The sequence below is a fragment of the Castor canadensis genome, chromosome 6, assembly GCF_047511655.1.
Source record: "Castor canadensis chromosome 6, mCasCan1.hap1v2, whole genome shotgun sequence".
Taxonomy (NCBI): Eukaryota; Metazoa; Chordata; class Mammalia; order Rodentia; family Castoridae; genus Castor; species Castor canadensis.
In genome coordinates, this window is record NC_133391.1 from 136,909,491 (window position 1) to 136,930,059 (window position 20,569).

At 38.8% G+C, this 20,569-nt stretch overlaps 1 protein-coding gene across 2 annotated transcripts in view; it reads right to left on the bottom strand.

The window, feature by feature from the left end:
• The window catches only part of Parp8 (poly(ADP-ribose) polymerase family member 8), a 143,616-nt gene that overhangs the window by 114,438 nt on the left and 8,609 nt on the right, over positions 1-20,569 (bottom strand). Inside the window, exon 4 of one of the 2 annotated variants that reach the window (XM_074077508.1) lies at positions 16,861-16,896. The exons of the other annotated variant lie outside the window; for it this stretch is intronic. Coding sequence (XP_073933609.1) covers positions 16,861-16,896 — 36 coding nt within the window. The remainder of the gene's footprint in view (positions 1-16,860; positions 16,897-20,569) is intronic. 2 annotated transcript variants of the gene reach the window in all.

Consider the following 20,569-nt stretch of genomic DNA (forward strand, 5'->3'; position numbering starts at 1 on the left):
CTAGGTGCTGAGATCACAGGCATAGTGCCTCCATGCCCCCGCCCCCCCGCCACCATGCCCCCCCACCACCATGGGCCCCCCCCCCCCCCCCGCCACACACACTCACCAGGTCTCAAGAATTTCTCAGAAAGATAAGAACTTGTTTTCAGACTCATTCTTTTTTTCTTTCTTTTCCTAACCAGAATCATCTTTCTTGATGTCCTACTGAGTGACAACTATAGTAGCAAAGCTGGATTTCACTCTCATAAATGAGAATAAGAACACCAAAGACAAGAGCAGTAAGAAAAGATTCAGAGACAAGAAGGTTAAGTCCTTAGGGGCTGAAGCCAAAACCCCAGTACAGTTAAAAAAAAAAAGAGTTTGGGGGGCAACAGATTAAGTAAGCAAGCAGCAGATGAAGAATGGGGAAGTGGACAAACCCTAAAATGAGATTAGAGAAACAAAACAGAACAGAAATAGAACAGTGATGTTAGTAAAGTCAAGGGGAAAAAAATGATAACATAGAAAGGTCACCAGTGAGGACAGAGGGCAGATAACAGTCAACAGAAATAAAGAACACATTACATTTTTATGAGGGAAAAGGGAACTGGCTGATAGGAAACTAGACCCTACATTTTAGATGATATAATCATTTTCAATATATAGCTTTTTCATTTAAATATATATTATACAGTTTTCAAATTTGAGGGTTAAGGGTTAAAACAGTACCTTTTTAAAAATTTTTTTTGAAATTCTGGGGTTTGAACTCGGTGTCTCATACTTGCTAGGCAGGCATTCTACTATTTGAGTCACTCCGCCAGTCTAATACAGTACCTTGGATACTCAAATTTAAGTCAAAATTTAGGACAGTTTCTGAGTCGCCCGAGTTCAAGATAATCTTGGAATGTAACTTCAAGCTTTTACCCAGGTAAAATTTAAAGGAATTCTGATTCAATCTGTTTTCCTTTGCTGCTTCTGTATAGTAACCCAAACAGTCTAAAAAGTGACAGTAAAATAATAGATTAACCCACAGAACAAGCTATATAGTCTGTTTCTCCTTAATTGGCCGTATTATATATTTGAAATTAATTAGATAAAATGTTCTCATTTTCTCACTAAAAGCAAGATATGTACTTTCTCCTTTATAAACATTAAATTAATGTCTTCTAAATGCTGGTGTACAGATTTAACTACAAGATTTACATAATTCCTAGCAATAAAGAGCATATATTCCTTTCATCCAAGTAATCTCTATTAAAAAAATAAAACGCAAACAGTAATTCAACTGAAATATATCAAGATAATGCAATGGTGGAGAATGATTTTGAACTCATCCATGAGAAAATTTTTGAAATTTATACTTCCCAAGGCAAATCTAAATCACAAAAGCATTGCTTAAACTCAAATTTTGCATATTCAAAATAAATCAAATTTCGGTGTTTAAGGGAATAAAAATTCCACATCTGCCGAGTTACTTTTAAATCAAAACAATTTATTATTAGGAAAAGAGTTGCTGAACAATATAATAAAACATGGGCACAAAAAACAAAAATAAAATGGACAATCAATAAAGGAAATAAATGACCACATTTCTTTTCAAAAGATTAACTTATAAAATGTTTGACTCTTTTACTGAAAATCATAAGCACTAATTAATTAGTGCATATGATTAGCACAAATTGTAGAACCTACCCATTTGCTTTTATGAAGTATATTTAATAAATATTTAATTAGCTAAACTGGTCAGACTCCAACAATCATTTACAGCCTCATTCATTCTGTTAGGAAGTCTGAGCATCAACCTGAAGTAGGTCATTACTTTTGTCATTTTCTAAGCATTAGGGATGTTGTAGGCTCACACCTATAGTTCTGACCTACCTGAGCTCTGGCAATTCAGTATGACCGTCATGCAGTTGTCACAATGTAATACTCTTTCTCCATTTCTATTCATGGGCACTGGTTATAGACTCTACATAACCAGGTAAACGTGTTTCCAGTTTCTAGAATAGCTCAAGCTATATTGTGAAGTCCATAGTTAAAACTGAGGTTCCTGAAGCCACCCTAAGGAAATGCCTCAAGGATACCAATTACATAATCAGGGCTGAAACTCTTCCTCAAGAACTGTAAAGATTCCAAAAAGAAATTCTGATTAAACTAAGAGAACAAAGTAAACATGAAAACATTCAAATTCACTATTGATTAAATACATACATATTAAAGCTACAATGAGATTCTATATTTTGCGCATAGAATTGGCAAGAATTACGAAGAACTGTAATATCCTGCATGAGTGAAGTCAAGAGAGTAATGGCAGGAGTGTAAACTGATGTCACTTCCGTAAGGGCAATATATCGGAAGTAAATAAAAAAATGCAAAAAATGTAAGTACAAGGATCTAGAGGGAGCTTTCTCTCACTCCTGTTATTACTGAACCTAACTAGGGCTAAATGGGGGTGACCGGAGATGCAGAAAAGACACAGGACAGACAGACAGAAAGTGGGATCAGGTGTGTTGGGTGCTCAGGAAGAGACACACAACCCTTATTTCTTCTTTTCTCTATTATTCTATTCACTCTACTTCTTATCTCTATCTTTATTCTTTAAGGCCTTACTCCTTCTTTACAATTCTTTAAAACCTTGCTTCTAAAGTCTTCTTTAAAACCTTACTTCACTATTCTTTAAAACCTCTTTGGGTGCAGACTTGCACTGTCCCATGTTCTCTCTTTAGCTTTCTTAAAGTCTTGGCCCTCAGGCTTGCTAGCAATTCTCCTTCAACAATTCTTTTCCCTTCAGCAGTCCTCCCTTCAGCAATTCATTTTCCCCCTTTAGCAATCTTCCTCCAGCACTTTCCCTTCAACAATTCATTTCTTTTTCCCTCCAGCATTCCTTTTCCCTTCAACAATTCTTTTCCCTTCCAAAAGCCTCTCACACCAAAAAGCCAAAAGCCCAAAAACCAAAAACAAAAGTCTCAAAGCAGAAGACCCCAAAGCAAAAAGCCTTGCGTCCTCCTTGTAAACAGGGTGGAGCAGTGGTTCTTGGATGGGGTGTGACATTGTAACAGGAGAAACCTGCATTCCTGCTTCTCTGAAAGTAAACAACCTAGGTGAAGCAGCTGTTCTGCACTGTCCTCTTCTGTGGCCAGGGCTGTGCTAGTCTCATCCTACAGATAAACATCTTAGGAAAAACAGTTGAGCTGCATCTCTCCTTGCAGTTCTCATAGGCTTCTCATAATCCACTCTCCACAAGGATCCTTGTTCACTACAGGATACTGAAAGCAACAAAAATGTTCCAAATAGATATTTTACACACTAAATATGGTACATATTTAGTGGTACATATGTACATATGTACGTATCTTCATACCTGGTCTGCATTCTTCAAACTTCCTTGAATAAGTAATGTAGACATGAATATTATAAACCAAAAAAGCTTGGAATTGTTCTGATATTACCTTAGACTGTGAGCAAGTTGTTCTATAAATATAGTTAGGTTCTATCCTGAGATAAGGTCTGACCTAGTCAGTCAGCAAAATCACCAACACCTAGACAGATTTAATTTCCTAATGGCTTCAGAACAAGGCTTAGATTCAAAGTACTGTGTAATTCATCCTCTGCCTGGGAACACCGTGAACTGTAATGCTGTAATGAATGAACAGAGCTTAAGAAAAGGCTGGCCATGCTAGCCTTCCACACTCATTCAACATGCCATTTTCAAATCAGTAGAAGCATCTACTTTTACTTGGAATAAATAATTAAAACTACAAAAAGAAAAAAAAAGCATCTGAAATAGTCCTTTATTCACTACCAACTGCTACCTAGACTTTGAATCCATCTTTGTGATTTTAGTTTTGTAATCACTTTGAAAACCCTGATAGTTAGCTTACATAGAAAAATCCCTAAGGGAGTCCCCAGCACCCAAGCAATACAAATTTTAAGGTCTCCTCTGTTTTCTGGGTTAGTCATTTCTCCCAAGTGACTAAGTATTGGGGATTATGGTAGCATCAGGGGAGATCGTTAATCTAATTTTAAGTGGGAAGACTTAGAGAAGCTATTGGAGTGGCTCAAATGTTAAGAGCACCCACCTAGCAAGCATGAGGCCCTAAGTTCAAATTCCAGTACCACGGGGAAAAAAAAAAGACTTAAAGAAAATTATATCTAAGCTGAAATGAACAGGAGGAACATATGCAAGATAAAAATAAATATTTAAAACAATAAATAAAATAGCAGGGGATGTGCAAGTGAAGGCTGGAAAGGTCAAGAAAGGCCATCACCAAGGTCCTTTTGAATGACACATGAAGAGCTTGGATGTCACTCTATGGCCCAGAGCATCCGGAAGTTTAAGAAAAGAAAGAATAAACCAGATTTATAGTTAAAGAAAAATTATTTTGCACAAAGTCTCCTATCAGGTGGGCATCTGGACTCCATCTGTAACCTCCATTTTCGTGACCATCACTTTTTGCTAGTTGTACCTTTTTTTAAAACATTGCATGGTGTATCTTTGCAGCTTATTAATGAAAACCAATGGGCCCTTTTGTTGTAGGCCCATGTAGTCTCTGATCAAAGGATTCCCATATTCTTTGTGCCTCATGAGCCTATAGCACTTTCAAAGGTGTGACAAAGCAAACTCCAGAAGTGTCAACAGGATCTCTTCCTTAGATCTCCTCTCCAGTCCTCTGGGAGACAACCCATTCAACCCACAGGCACCACTGCCATGAAAGTGAAAATTATATGCTAGAAAGGCTGTGAGCGGCCAATGATAAGAATTGTGGCATCTGCAGGATGGAATTTAATGGCTGCTGTCCCACCTGTCAGGTGCCCAGCAATGATGACTACCACCCTCTGGTGTGAAGTCAGTGCTCCCACTACTTCCACATGCACAGCATCTTCACTGGTAACAAATAATAAGGCCTCATGGGGTTCCCCCTCCCACCTCACCATAAAATGGCATCCTAAAGACCCCTGTTCTCATGGTCAGAGTCAGTGGACATGATCTCCACTGGGGACGGTCTCCCTTGGGCTGTGATAGTATTGAAACAAGCACTGGAGAGTTGTTTTTGTCTTTTTTTCCATCACAATGTTGATACTTTGATTTACTAAGTAAAACTAATAAAGTACCTGAATCTTGCTGAAAAAGGAAAGAAGGGAGGGAGAGAGGAAGGAGGGGTAAGCGGAGGAAGGTTACTTTCTATGGGTTGACCGAAATCAGATGAAGCAAAACTAGAGAGGATAATTTGGAAAAGGCTTTTAGACTAATCAAAGCAAGCTGGTAGAGTGCTTACCTACCTCACGCTTGGGGCCCTGGGTTCAATCCTTAGCACCAAAAAATAAAAAATAGAAATAAAAAAAATTAAACTGGAAAAAAATGGAATAATCAAACAAAGAAATGGTGGTGGCTGGAACTGAGGTACAGGCAGTTAGAATGGGAAGAAACCACCATTCAGTATCAGTCATTTGACTGATATTACGGAGTTAAAATCAGTAAGAATGTGATAATTAATTGTATTTAAGGATACAGGAAACAAAGGCACCCGGTTTTTGACCTGGGCAAACACAGGCCAGTAGCAGAGTCTTCCAATGGCACAAGGAATTTGGGAGGATAGGTATATGATTTTTTTATTATACTGAGTTTGAAGGTTCTTAAAATGCCTAGACTGCAATGTTTAGGAGGAAAGTATACATACAGTACATAGATCTAGATTGAAACAAATTACAGAAGAACAAGAGAGTTAAGGGAGTGAGGAGAGAGTTAAGGGAGTTAAGGGAGGGAGATGCAGACATAGGATGTGACCTAGATAGTAAATAATCCCAAAGGACAAGTCCTTTTTTTAACTACTCCACTACTTGTGGAGTAGTTAAAGATGGAGGAACAAGAGGGAACATTAAATTACACTGACAGTTAAGAGACTGGACTATGAAGTGGAGTCCTTTAACAAGGGCCTACAGTCAGAGATGTGAGGCAAAACCAGGAATCAATTCCAGAGACCAAGGGAGGAAAGCATTTCCAAAAAGAGGGAGTGGTTAGTCCTGTCACAGGGCAAGTTCAACCAAGAGAAGTAAAGTAAGAGCAGCTTCAATAGAGTCCTGGGGGCAATGCCAGACTGCTTTAGGGTGAAGAGAAAACCTGAAAATGGAAAGAAAAGGGCAAAAACACTTGGAGAATCTAAACTTGGAGGGGACAAAGCAGGAACAAAAGGAGAATAAGCAAACAAGGGAGTCTCTGTGTGTCTTTTTGCTTATTCTTTTTCTTTTTCTAAAGACATTAATAAGGTAGTAACAAGAAGGTAAGCAGGACATAAATCAGGGAAGAGAGAGCCCAGAGCATCAAAGCAGTGTCAGGCATTAATCAGAGCCTCAACACCTGTGAGATCCGAATAAAGGAAGAAAAGATGATTGAGATATGCTGGGTTGTGGGTATCTGGCAGGAAGTAAAAAGCTACCAGTTTTTGGTTACTGATCTTTATGTGAATTATGATGCAATATCATCTGGAAGAAGGTGGAGGAATAAGAAATGAGAAGCACAGAGAAGGGAGGTAGAGGAAACACAGAGAATGTTTTGACAATAACTACTATAGAAAACAGTAAGACAGCTAGACACAGGGAAACTGCTTCGTTCTTACTATTGCACATTCTTTCAAAACTGCTGTAGGGCCCACTTGGCCCTACACATAAGGGTCCCAATGGGGTTAGGAATATTTGCTGAGTCTCTATTTCCTGAAATGTAAATAGCTTTGGCTTTAGGAGTGGAGGAATAGATCTTTAGATGTAGTTTTACCCAGAAAAAGGATAAAAAGACAAGAAAATTCAGACGATATTGGCAAATGATACTTTGAAATGTTAGAACATAGCTTAAAAGGGAAGGATTAAAGTTAGGAGAAATTGGTAGGAAGAAAATGGGCCATGAGATCAAAGGTCTTGATGAAGTAGTAGTAATAACATGAGCTTCCAAAACAGGACACTGTTGTCAGAGAGCAAAGTATGTGGGTAAATTGCACGAGGGCTGAGGCACTTTCAGGGGATGGTAAATTCCAGAGGGTGGTTACAGCATGGGTGTCCAAGTTTGAAGATGTGAAATTTCTAACCTTGAAATGGTCAAGGAATGTGTTGGCTTGATTTGGGATTTATTGGAAGACTGCAAATCAAGTGTCAATGTCCTCAAAAGATAAGAGAAAAAAAACAGAGTGTGGAAAAGACTGGCAAGAGGGAAGGGAAGATGGCATGGCTAAACAATGGAAGCTTTGCTAGAGAAGCAGAGGGTGTTACACAGGATAGAAAGGAAAGCAGCACTGAGCATCTCATTCCCTCTCCATGCCTCTTCACAGTAATTAGTCCAACATTTTCACTGTTCTTTTCTTGGCAGTACTGGGATTTGAACTCAGCGCCTCCCTCTTGTTAGTCAGCCTATTTCGTTCTGGCTAGTTTTGAGATAGAGTCTCACTGTATGCCCACCACAGCCAGGGCTGCAATCCTTCCAACTGTGTTTCTCCCAAAATAGCTAGGACAACAGGCACATGCCATCAGACCCAGCTATTGGTGGAGATGGGGCCTTTTGACCTCTTTTTGTCCCAGCTAGCCTGGAACCATGACCGTCCCCATCTCCTCCTCCTGAGTAGCTATAATTATAGTAGGCTTGAGCAACCACACTCAGTCCACCCTTCTTAACCTCTCTACTTCTCTGCCTTCTTCCAAACTGAAATAAAAAGACATCAAGTCAGAATCCCTTTATCTTGTTATCATATATACTTCACTGATCCTCAATCATAAAGCAAATGGTTCTGAACCCATGACCAGCCCTCCTGAAAGAAACTGTAGGGAGAAGGATGAACTTGGGGAAGCCCAAACTCCACTTAAGGCTGAAACTGATAAGCTGGAGTTTGTTTCTGTTGTTAGAGAGGATAGAAAAGTCTCCTTTTTCTTCTTGGGTTCATGGAGAAGTAGAATGGCATAGTAATAAGAGAACAGAGGAGAGAGCCGTAGATGAGTGAGAGCTAGGAATGAATGTGAGGTATAATTGAGTGCTTCCAAAAATACCAGTACTAGCAGTTTTATGCTAGAATGATTGCTTTCAAAAGAATCCTCCAAATAGAAAACACCTGTAATCCAGATGCACAGTGAAAACTATGCTTCTGTGGATTCCAAGAGAACTTCACCGAGGTGGTGGGCAAGGAAATGAATTAGTCACCATGAACCTCTGCAAGTATTCAGAAACCGCAACATCGTCTGGGTCACAGAATAAAATCAGATGTGCTAATGCCTTCCTTTCACCACCACCACAGTTGTGTGAATCTACATGAGTAATGTGAGCCCGCTAAACGAGAGAGGAAATGACATGTGTCACTTCTGGGCTGAGATAGTGAAAGACCCTGAAATGAACACCAAAGAGACTGTGTTTCCAGGTAAGGCACAAGTGAGTGGATGAGCAGAGGCTCTCACCCTCCAAAGACGGGCTAGAAAGTATGAGAAAAATAAACCGCGGGACAATTAAATGGCTCTAATTTCAGAGTTGTTGGATTACTATACACAGCATGACCAAAGGAAAATTCAACAAACGTAGAAAATTTCCACATTGGCCAAGAAAAGCAAAAGTGCTGATACCTGATGAGAGTGGATGCAGTGAGGGGAAAAAAATGACAAAGCAGTCATCTTACAATTTCAAAGAGTCCATTCCTGGAAAACAGTGCCTGAAGTAATTGGCAGATTAAAGAATCTCAGCCAGGAGTGATGTCCCACCCCTGTAATCCCAGCTACCCAGGGGGTGAGGACAGCATGATCCCCACAGGAGGATCTCAAATTCAATGCCAACCCAGACAAAGTTAAGAAGACCCATATCCAAAACAAAAATGCCAGAGGTGTACCTCAAGTAGTGGAGTGCTTGCCTAGCAAGCAAGAGGCTTCTGGGTTCGATCCCTAGCAGTATTATATAAAAAAAAAAAAGAAAGAAAAAGAATCTCTTCCCCAGAAAGTCACAGCTTAAGAGCCCTCTGGAACTATGCAGCATCCCCTGAGAAACTCATCAAGATAAAGGTTTTGTATCTAAACATCTTTCCAAACTCCACCCCATTCTCTTTATCCTCTGTCACAAACAATGATACCTGTCCAAAATCAAGTGCAGCTAGGCCATCATTTTCTTGTCTGAGTGCTTTGGGCCACATCTCAACTAAAAATATGTCATGATATTCTTAATTTTCCTTTCTTTTTTTTAATTTTTTTGTCCAGCAGTTCTGGAGATCAAGCCCAAGGCCTTAAGCAAGCTAGGCAAGCACTCGCTTCTTAATTTTCTTGATTTGCAAAGCTATATAATGAAAGGAATAAAATGTACACAACTATTCGTCATAGATAAATGATTTTCTTTCAATGAAGAATTTAAATGCTACTTCAATAGCCAAGATAAGATTACTTTAAAGTCATTACATAGTCACTGAAAATTTTCATAATTACATTTTACATAGAGATGTTATCTTTAATTCTTATCATATTAGTACATGCTTTATGCCATATGTAGGCTTGAGACCTAAGTCAGTAAGTTCTAAATGAATCACAGAACTATACAGAAAAAATAAAACATTTACATATCATTATCCCCTCCACAGGAATTGGAAAGGGGTGGTTCATTGTGTCGTATTCTGAGATGTTTTCCAATGAATCATTCTCTCTTATGAAGCTTCTTTTTATGCAATGCCTACTCACCAAGGGTCTTTGAAGTTCATGGCAGAAATACTATTTACAGAAGGCTGCCCTGAGCACACCCCAACCAGTGAGTGTATTTTGCTTGAGGTGCAGATGCTGGGTTACAGTCAAATGTTCTCACACAGCACAGTGCATTTATTTGCTTAACGTTAAGTCCGAGTGTTCCTTAAATCTTCCGAGGACAAGCAGAAAAATTATGAAATGGAAATGGAAAAATCTTTCCTCTGGTGGGCTTTATGGCTTAGAAATGTTTTCTCAGAAATGTTCCTGCTAAACCAGGCATAGTGGCACAGGCCTATATAATCTCAACATTTGGGAGGTGGAGGCAGGAGGATGCCAAGTGTGAGCCAGCCTGGGCTACATAGCAAGATGCCAAAAAAAGAAAAGAGAAATTAATTTTTCTGCTATACCAGGAGTGGTAGTGCATGACTCTAATCCCAGGCTACTCAGGAAGTTGAAGGCCATCTTGCGTAATTTAGGAAGACCTGTCTCAAAAGGACTGGGAACATAGCTCAAGGATCCAGCAATTGTGTAAGCATGCACAAGACCTAGGGTTCAAGTCCCAGTACTGCAAAAAAAAAAATGAATAATAAATAAAAATAAAAATTTTGTTGAAGTTGCTGATACCCATCATGGTAGCAAATTTAGAACGCAGGTATGATGGTGCATGCCTATAATCTCAGCCCTCTGGAGGCTGAGGCAAGAGAATTGAAAGTTTGAGGCAATACATCACCTGGGCTACCACCCAAGTTCAAGGCAAGTCTGAGCTACAGAGTGAGACCCTGTCACAAAAAAAACAGACAGCTCATTTGAGAATGAGCTAATTTTTCCATGACTCTTGACTCTTGACTCTAGGACTAAAATCAGATTCTGAAAGCACCTCCCCTATCTGGACGTGGGAAAGGAAGAACCACAGGAGTGGTATGCTGCTATATTGCATGCAACCCCATGGGGAAACACTGCTAGCTGACATTGAGAGCAAGAGACAACTTCTGAAAAGAAACTAAGTCCTTAAAGACATGTTAAACCATGAAACACGTCAGATGCCAGTGGCTCATGCCTATAATTCTAGCTACTCAGGAGGCAGAGATCAAGAGGATTGTGGTTCGAAGTCAGAGACAGCATTAGTTGTGGCTCAAGGTGTAAGTCCTCTAGTACCAGAGGAAAAACAATAAAACTAAAACAATCAACTCAGTAAACCAAGTTACCACTGAATCTGTGGTCAGATAAACAACAAAACCCTTTTATTTAAAACAGTCTGAGTTGGATATTCTGCCATTAGCAAAGGAAGGCATTTTGACAGGCACAAATACCATGACACACAAGTTCCTGTGTGCTCTCCACGCACAGGAACAGTGACCTAGCGTTCCAGAAATCCTGGCTTACTCACCCTGTTCTCTAACTAACTACAAATAACATGTTGAAACTAAACTAAAGGAAAAGAGAATAGTTAGGAATGTTATAAAATGTGCATTTCTGAGAAAGGCACTTTTTGGTAAGCTACTGTTTTGTAAATGGGACAGACAGGTGAAGCTAGAGTGATGGCAAATGACTTGCCCATCTTGCAGACACAGATGGAAGAACCAGAAGGTCCAGTAGCTGACAAGCACACCACGGTCACAAACAGCTTATTAAGCATTCTCAGCCCACACCCCACTCAGGGAAAGAAGAGGGGCAAGAATAAGAGAAATGCTATCTGTAACACTTCCAAAGCTCTTGCTTGCAAAGAGCCATCTTGATGACAGCCCTTTTTAAAAGTCTATGCAATACATATTCCAGTATAGTGAGCCCTGGAAGCCACTCTAGATACTGCTTCCCTAATAACATTAGTTTACTCTAAAATACTGCCATAAGTTTCCAGATAAGCTCACGTGATTTCAGCAGATATTGGATGCTGATGTCCTCAAGACTAGATTCAAGTACTTTATAATTTTCATGATAAAAGTTGAAGAGAAATAGAATATATGAATATATAAAACCTTCACTGTCACTTACTGTTATCCTCAATGCAGTGTTTTCTCCAGCCCATAATTTTCATGTTAGCTCAGCATTCTTACAGCTTACAGAGTTATGTCTAAGACAATATGCATAACTGCTGTTACTACTGTTTAATACAACCAGCATGTCCCCCCCCAAAAAAATTCAACAAATCTACATTATTGGGCAGAGACATCAGCTACTAATTCCAGGACCATTGTCTTCCTTTTAGGAAAGCACAAACCCAGACCAGACATGGTGGCACCTGCCTGTAAACCCAGCACTCAGGAGGCTAAAGCAGGAGAATGGAAAGTTTGAGGCCCCCAAACAAGCCCCTCCCAATAAAAATAATAACAATAATAATAACAAAGCACAAACCCAAACTAAGAAACAAATCCAGAAGAGACATTCTCCTTCTTTCTGTGCTAATTAGAATCTTCATGCATTTTCAAAGCCAAGAGAGACTCAGACATACAATACGAACTATTTTCACTTGCTTAGACTAAAATGAAAGATTAACATTTTCAGGCTGGTAGTCAAAAGCGTTCATTCAAATATTCTTTAGTAAACTCCAAGTCAGGTACAGTGAAGCACACTTACAACCCCAGTTCCTCTGGAGGCTGAAGCAGCAGAATCACTTGAGCCTAGGAGTTGGGAGGCCAGACTGGGCAACATAGCAAGCAAGACCTGGTCTCAAAAAAATATAAAAAGATTATTGCATTAACAAAAATGTAAAATAAACACCAAGAACCAATTAAAAAGTCACCTGAGCCAGGAAAACCCTCCTGCTTCTTGGGAAAGTGAATTTTCTTCTGCAATATCCTATAGATGCTTATTGAAAATGTCTAAATTCATGGGTGTGGAAAATTAACATATTTTAACTCAATCTGTGGATTCATGGATAGATACCTCTTTAAAAATTTTCAACCTTGTGATAGCTTCATAAATAACACTATGAGGTTAAAAATCTTCATACTGTGTCATGTAAAAAAAGACTACATGAATTTTTCTTTTTTTTTTGTGGTACTAGGGTTTGAACTCAGGGTCTACACCCTGAGCCAGCCCTTTTTGGGATAAGTCTCACAGACTTTTCCCTCCAGGCTGGCTTCAAACCTGGATCCTCTTGATCTCTGCCTCCTGAGGACGTAGGACCACAGGTGTGAGCCGGCAGCGCCCAGCAGGACCAGATGAATTTTAATGTTCTGGTGAAGAAAAAGTACTTCATACAGCACAGATTACAGTACAGAAAAAAAGCGTGAAGCAATGTTGTGCATGTTTTGCAGTAGAAGACAGAGTATTCCAAATTTAGGAAGGAAAGATGAATACAAAAAGTGAAAATATGTGACAGGGCTGTAAGACAAAGACCAACTCTTGCTGACACAGGCAATGAATATTATATCCTTGTACAATTGCTCATATTATAGGAGTTTTAAAAATAAAACTTGAACACATAACAAGGGCACAGGTCACTCTAATGATCTTTGTATTCCCAATAAGGGCACCTGGCACAGTGCCTGCATTATCACAAGCCTTCAACAAATATTTGTAAATTGAATGAATAAGGAATGATGAGAAAAATGATAAACAGTTCTCTCTGTCTCCTGGGAGTTCAGTGCACTAGTTTCTTTTAAACTTAATTAATCATCAAGTCCTTGTAAAACAGCCAAAGGGAAAATGTATTTACATTACTATAAATTGATGGAATCTATGAGAAGGGTTAAACAAGTTCCTCAAAGTAAATAAAAGGCTCAGGCTCCAGCTAGTGTATTTAAGTCATTCCCTCAGTGGCCAGCTTTCAGCTTGAACCCCTGAGGCATTAACCACGGGAACTCTCCTCGCTCTCGCCAGGATGGATCCCTCAGTTTGGCAGCCAGTCTGTGCTCTGCCATTCCATAGCTTCCCAAGTTCCCCCTCAGCCCCCCCCCCACCTCCCAATGCACAAATACTAGGACCAAGGCTTTTCCAGGTCAGTCCTGATTTGAAGCATTCACTCCAGCCCTCCCCCAATGCACTCACACTTATTAGACCATATGTTCCAATATTAGCTCAGGAAGGAAAAATAAGAGATCACAGAAAAACAGTTTATTAACATGAAAATATCACCATCACTCTATGTTCACCTCTGGTCTCTAGCCAAACAATTAGTATGATATAAATATATCTTATCTTCACTATTCATGCAGTCCAACACAACATTTATGCAACCTAATTTGTAAACATTAAATGGTATAAGGCCTCTAGGCTTAATTTTATAAGGGAAAGATTAAAGGGACACAAGCAAGCACATATTACCTCTACACTGTGGGACACAGGCAATTTTTTTTAATTTAAAACAGCTGGTATTTAAAATGCCAACCTTCCACATTTCTGCAATAACAAGGTGATCACAGTGAATAACATTCCTCTCTCCAGAAAGTAAAATTAATATTAGCACAAGAACTGAAAATGTTAAGAGACTATAAAAAAAAAAAAGCCCAAATGATTTTATTAAAATTTAGCTTAGCAAAATGTTAGTTTCCTATGGTAAAAAGACATTTTTATTCCTATTCAAATGAACAATTTATAAGCAAAGGAAGTGACATCAAATGTTAGACAGCCCTCCATCCACCACCCTCTTTGTGTTCAATTTTGTTCTCTACTCAGATCTAGGTTTCCCCATTCAAGAGAAGTGGAGAATGCAGCCACACTTGGGAAAACAAGTTTCCAAAGGCATACCCTTAAATTCTAACCATCTTATGCACTGCAACTGCCAATATAGCAAATGGCACCATGTGCCACATTTACACTTTTGTAGACAACCTTTTTAGTCAAGTGACATGAAACAATAAGTGTAAATTAAGCACATAAAGCTGGGCGCTGCTGGTGGCTTACGCCTGTAATCCTGGCTACTCCAGAGGTGGAGAGCAGGAGGATGGCATGTTGGAAGCCAGTCCTGAGCAAATAGTCCTATCTCAAAAAAACCTATCACAAAAAAGGGCTGGTGGAGTGGCTCAAGGTGTAGGCCCTCAGTTCAAATCCCAGCACTGAAAAAAAATTAAGCACATAAGAAAACAGAAAAACATTAAGAATTTAAACCATTAAAAAAAAAAGTCACAAGGCCATGCCTTATGATTCTTCAGGTCCCTTAAGAAAAGTCTACCACTTGCGACACAATTCTAAAAAGCTTGGTTATTTGGTTTCTGTTCATATCACACTGCAAGCAACAAACTGGAAAGAGTATTGGGTGTAGGGAAAAAGAAGGATTAAGGGCTGGAGTTTCCCTTAATTACCTCATAGATTAGTCCTTCATTTCACAGAACCTTGAAGTTTGAAAGAAATCCTGTTCTGACTTGAGTCTCCTCTACAGCTTCAAAGATGACTTTAATTTTAGTTTGGATCTAATAACTCACAATTGGAAATAAGTTTTATTATCACACTCCTAGGCAATCTGAAGCTGAAAGAGCAATGAATCACATGTATACTTGGTACTGCAGACATGGAAAAGGATTGCTTACCATCCCTCCTTTCAGTGTCTCAGTGCTAATCTCTTCCACTTTAACTAGACAGGATCTAAAATAAAAGCACTTTAATGTCCATAACCACATCAAGGGTGATAAATGGTAAATTTGCCTCAGGCCTTCAAGAATGGATAAAGTGAACCCAAAGCCAAAAACAAACAAAAAGAAAAAAAAAGCACCTACAGATGTTGAGAAAACAAACCTCAATTGCATTTTATTGAAATATTTCTTCAAGAGTCTTGCTATGTAGCCTACCTATCTCCACACTCAGCCTTTTTGTTTTGTCTTGTTTGAGATAGGGTCTCACTATATAGCCCAGGCTGGCCTTGAACTTTCAATCCTCCTGCTTCAGCATACAGTTGGCATTACAGACATGTACCACTACATTCAGAAAACACCATTTTAAATTAAGAAAATTTTCTATTTCCAAATCAGGGTGCTGTCTGACAAAATGCCTCTTTCCTCCCTTACTCTTGTTCATGTTGCCCACAATCTCCAAGTACTGCCTTCTATTTGATCCAGTGCCAGACACAGTCACCATATGTGCAGAGAAGGGTTCACTCAGCTGACCTTGGCTGCTCCGTCCCTGCACATTCCCAAGAAAGGACTGTCCTTTCTTGGCCAGCTCCTAAAAATATTGGGCTGTGAGCCACTGCAATATTCTAGCTGATAAGAGTGGTTTTGTATGCCTGAGATCCTGAGCCTCACAATACAAGTCTGATCAGACAGTTTACGCTAACAAGTGTGGTTGAGAGTGAGTACTTGTTTTTCTCTGGAAGTCTGGATTCTTGTATGCCCCACTAACCCCAATAAACAGTTCTGAGCACCAAGGCTCAGGTGAGCTTCCCTGGTTGACAACACCTGGCACATGTGGTCACCCTTTGCTGTGGAAAGAATGAAGCATAGACATGTACTCCACTGTGAGGACACCCGGAAGGAAGTCAGTCCTGGTTTCTCCTAGATTTTGCCTTTGTCTTTGGATGATTTTAATCTGTATTTTTGATATGACAAACCATAACTATGAGTACAGCAGTTTTTTCTGAGCCCCATGAGTCCCTCTTCTGAATCGTCAAGCCCAAGAGTCATCCCGTGGTCCCCCTTACACAGAATGCTATCTAGGTCAATCCTGAAAACCCTGCAATTCACAGAGGATAAAGTCAAGACTCAGACAGGTTAAGTCTATTTCACTGATTGGTGAGAAGAAATCCAAATCAGTATATTCATTCTGCTATACCAAACTGTAATGTTATGGGTTATAATTTTCCGAATGATCTTAAAACTTAATCAGCATTTGTAATCTTTCTTTTGGAAAAACCTGAAAATATTTTGACTATAATTAATCCATAAATCCAGTCTAATTAATATTCACTAAGAGCTTTATTATGTCTCTAATCTCTCCTTTTCTTTCACATTCTGTGCCAATCCATGTCAACATACCTATCTAGGTCAGACTTATAGATAGAAGTCCAAAATGTAGTGGAGAAGTTTATCTTTGTATGTTTAGAGGGGAAAACACTTCAACTGCAATGCAGGTACATGCATGCATGTAGAGGGGAAGCACAATTCAACACACTTCATGTTTAAGCTCAGTATTCAAGAAGTGAGGCTATGCTATTCTTGATTGGTATAATCTGACCACATTATTAAGTTATATATTTCCATGACGATCAGAAAATTAGTAGGCACAGGACTGGGGGTGTAGTTCAGTGCCACAGCGCTTGCCTACCTAGCAAGTAAGGAGGCCTGGGTTGGATCTCCAGCACTATAAAAAAAAAAAAAAGCAAAATTAATAAGCATAGAATTTTCATAAGTTATTAAGTTATACTCCTTGGAATACTAATCACTTATGTTTAGTTTACTTTTATAATCTACGTATGAATGAAACTGATGGTAGATTTCTATTAACATAATTAGCTACAATGTTCAAACCATAATATAGGTTTATCCGTTTTAGTTTTGTGCCATGGCACTTTTACTTAATAAAGATAATTAGTTAATTTTATGTTATCTGATTCAAATTCCTATACTGGGTATTGCAAAGAAATTCATTTTCTATAGATCAGAATTCTTATCTGCAGGTTAGGAAAGATTCAGCCTTAGATTTAGAAAATACAATTAAACATTTCCCAGAATGTACCAGGGGCTGGAAATGTCATTTAACTTTTGTAAAACTACCGTCAGGCTAGATTTTTCCCTGCCAATTACCTACAGCTGGGAAGGATTCAGTGCTTATTAGACTTGAAGAATTGAGAGTACTGGAAATTTTAAATTAATGGCATAGGAAGTCAACAAGAGAAACTCATTTTAAATCAGTATGATATCAAAAATTTAAGCTTAAAATTTTTCTTGGCCCAAGTTTCATCAGTTTAGAGCCAAATTCAACCAAGAATAGCAATCTCATTGAAATCACCTGATTAATACACACTGAAATCACCACCTTAGACTGGTTTTACCACAAAGAGGGTCTACTCAAAAAAAAAAATTTATTTTGGCTCACAGAGCATTATTCAAACTTTTTTTCTAAGTTAACTAAAAATAAACCTGACTGTTCACTACAGAAATCATTTCAAATTCTGTGGTGATAATAAAGCAATAACTGCTTTCGACTGGAAGACTTTTTTGCTGCATATCTAGCTGTGATGCATTCTAATAAGAGGTGATTACCACATCGGCTTTTATCCATCCATCAGGGGGACGTTAGCATTCAGCTTAGGTCCCCTAGTCAGTATCCAAGACTCTGCTCTTAAGAAGATCAATGGCATGGATCTTCTGGCCAATGTGTTATCACAACAAAGAATTCATTCAGTTAAGAGAGGCATTTTGTACACTGCCTCTCAAATAAGAAATCTGGAACTTACTGGATTCTTTGTAACTGTGACATGCCCTGGTTTCCTGAAATACAAAGGCTATGGAGTATTCACACAGGTATACAACTACTCATTACACAAATCATTCAAAATAGCTGCCTGGTCCTGTGTCCAGAGAGAGCACCTGAAAGCTGAGACTTCATTCTCTAATCACATGCCACCCAGTGGCATGCAGCTTCCTAAAGTTTCATGACTGACACTGCCTTTTAAAAAGAGCAGTTTCAGCCTGTCATCCCACCACTCAGGAAGCTGGGAGGGACAGGTCAGCCTGGGCTACAAAGGGAGACACATCTCAAAAGAAAAAAAAAAAAAAAGGCATGGAGTTTGCTTCCTGGCTAATATTGAAAAAATAAATGTTTTTAAATTCTTCACTAAGTTTTTCATTTGGTCACTTGAGGTAAATATTTTACCAAATAGATACTTGCATTGATTTTTTTTCAATATAACTTATCAAAGAAATGAAATTTAGATAAATTCCAGGTTCCCTCACCATGAATTTCTCCAAAGTGTATTCCATCACAGATGGCTCACTAACAAGCTGCACTGCAGTCAAAGTGACAGAATTTAAGAGGACATAATGAGTGCTTCTGCTACACAGATGAGTCTGACTTCTAATCATGTAGCAAAAAAGGCTCTGTTAACTTCAGGGCTTTGATGAGTAAGATAGCTAAGAGTCCTTATCATAAATGGGTTCAGCACAACTGAGAAGAGACAAAGTACTCATGTAGAAAAGTTAGTAGCATAAAATGCCAAATACCTTTTAACCAAAGCTTTCCTTGTCATAAAACAACTTCTATAAAAATTGCTAAAAATAAATTCTTCAGGGCTCAGTAAGAATCAGTCATTTCCATTTCCATTACACCACTGTTTACCTAAAAACTATTTTTAATGAATAACACTCTGGGTTTGCCACAACCAAAGTGTTTTCTATAAAACAATTCTCTTGAGATGTTCCAGATATGTAATCAAACAAGTCTAAAAAATCCTGAATACTTCATTCACCTCTTGCATATGTATAATACATACTAATATATAAAACTCCAAAAAAAGAAACCATTAAAACTGCTTAATATTGTTTAAGCATTTCCCTGACATATTTGACCATAGCTTAATATCTAACTAAACAGTTTGGGAAATGTTTTCACATAATGTTAAGAAATAATTTTACTCTGGTGTTTAGGAAATACTGAAGGGTGGTTACACTTCAGTATCCAGCACTTTAGAGACTAAGGCAAGAGGATCAGGTTCCAGGTCAGCCTCAGTTTCACAGTGAAACCCTGTCCATAAACCTGGGGATGAGGGGAGGAAATGTTGAAAAATATTCACTACAATTATTAGCTCATAGGAATTAGAATGCTAATCTCTAAATAAAATATTTGATTTATTCCCATGTGACTTTTTTTAAAATTTGACTTATAATTCTTGAGGCTCTGTGGTTTTTTTTTTTTCTTTTGGTTCCATTTTTGTCTTCATAAATGTAACAGGCTAACAAATGTAGTTATATTATTCTCTGCCTCAATTCTGCATTTCAAATACAGAAAATATTTTATAAGTGATTCTTGAATCATAATAATCTGTACTTGCTTTTTAAAAATAAAACAATGGTAAAATGATATGGATTTGAGGAAGGTTGGGAGGTATGAGGCAGGGTCTCACTACCACATAGCCAAGGCTGGCCTCCAACTCAAAATTCTTAGCCTGGGATTATAAACGTGCATCACCACCTTTGACTAAAATAACAAAAATAATTACAACACTTCAGAGATGGTGGAAAACTCCATATTTTCAATCTACATCTCAAAATGCTTGGAAATAAACCTTTAATAAAGTCAACTAAGGGCTAACTTCTTGATAATTCCTGTACAGGGAAAACTGACCTGACTGCACATAGGTCTCAGTAGATGCCTCCCTTCAAAATTTAACATTTGAACCATTTGTCACCCTTCATTTGATATCAAGAATGCCTCAGACAAACTGGCTGTCACTAATATGCAAAAAAACCACCCTTGAGATGCCTATTTTCGGGGGGCAGGAGGGAGAAGGGCAGTACTGGAGACTGAAACCAGGGTGTCACTCATGCTAAGGGAGTTGTCTACCTCGCAACTATGCAGTCTCTTTTTTTGCTTTGTTTTTAAGACAGGGTCTTGCTACCTTTGCTTTAGCACTTTGGAGCTGTCCTCACACTAGAGATCCTCCTGTCTCTGTCTCCCTTAGTAGCTGAGTTTATAGATGTGAGCCATCACGCCCACCTGTTTATTGTCAGTCTACAGTGGGTGGGATAATTGATTTGAACTGTAATTCTGTCCTCAGACATCACCCTGTCCTCTGTCCCTTTTTTTTTTTTTTTTTGGCAGTATTGGGGTTTGAACTGAGGGCCTCCTCTCACTTGCTAGGCAGGTGGCCTACCACTCCACCAGCCCTTTTTGGGTTGGATATTTTTTGGTTGGAGATAGGGTCTCACAAACTATTTGCTTGTGCTGGCTTCGAACCATGATCCTCCTGACCTCTGCCTCTTGAGTAGCTAGGATTACTGTCCTCTTATTCTTAATTCTACTCATGTTCTCTGTC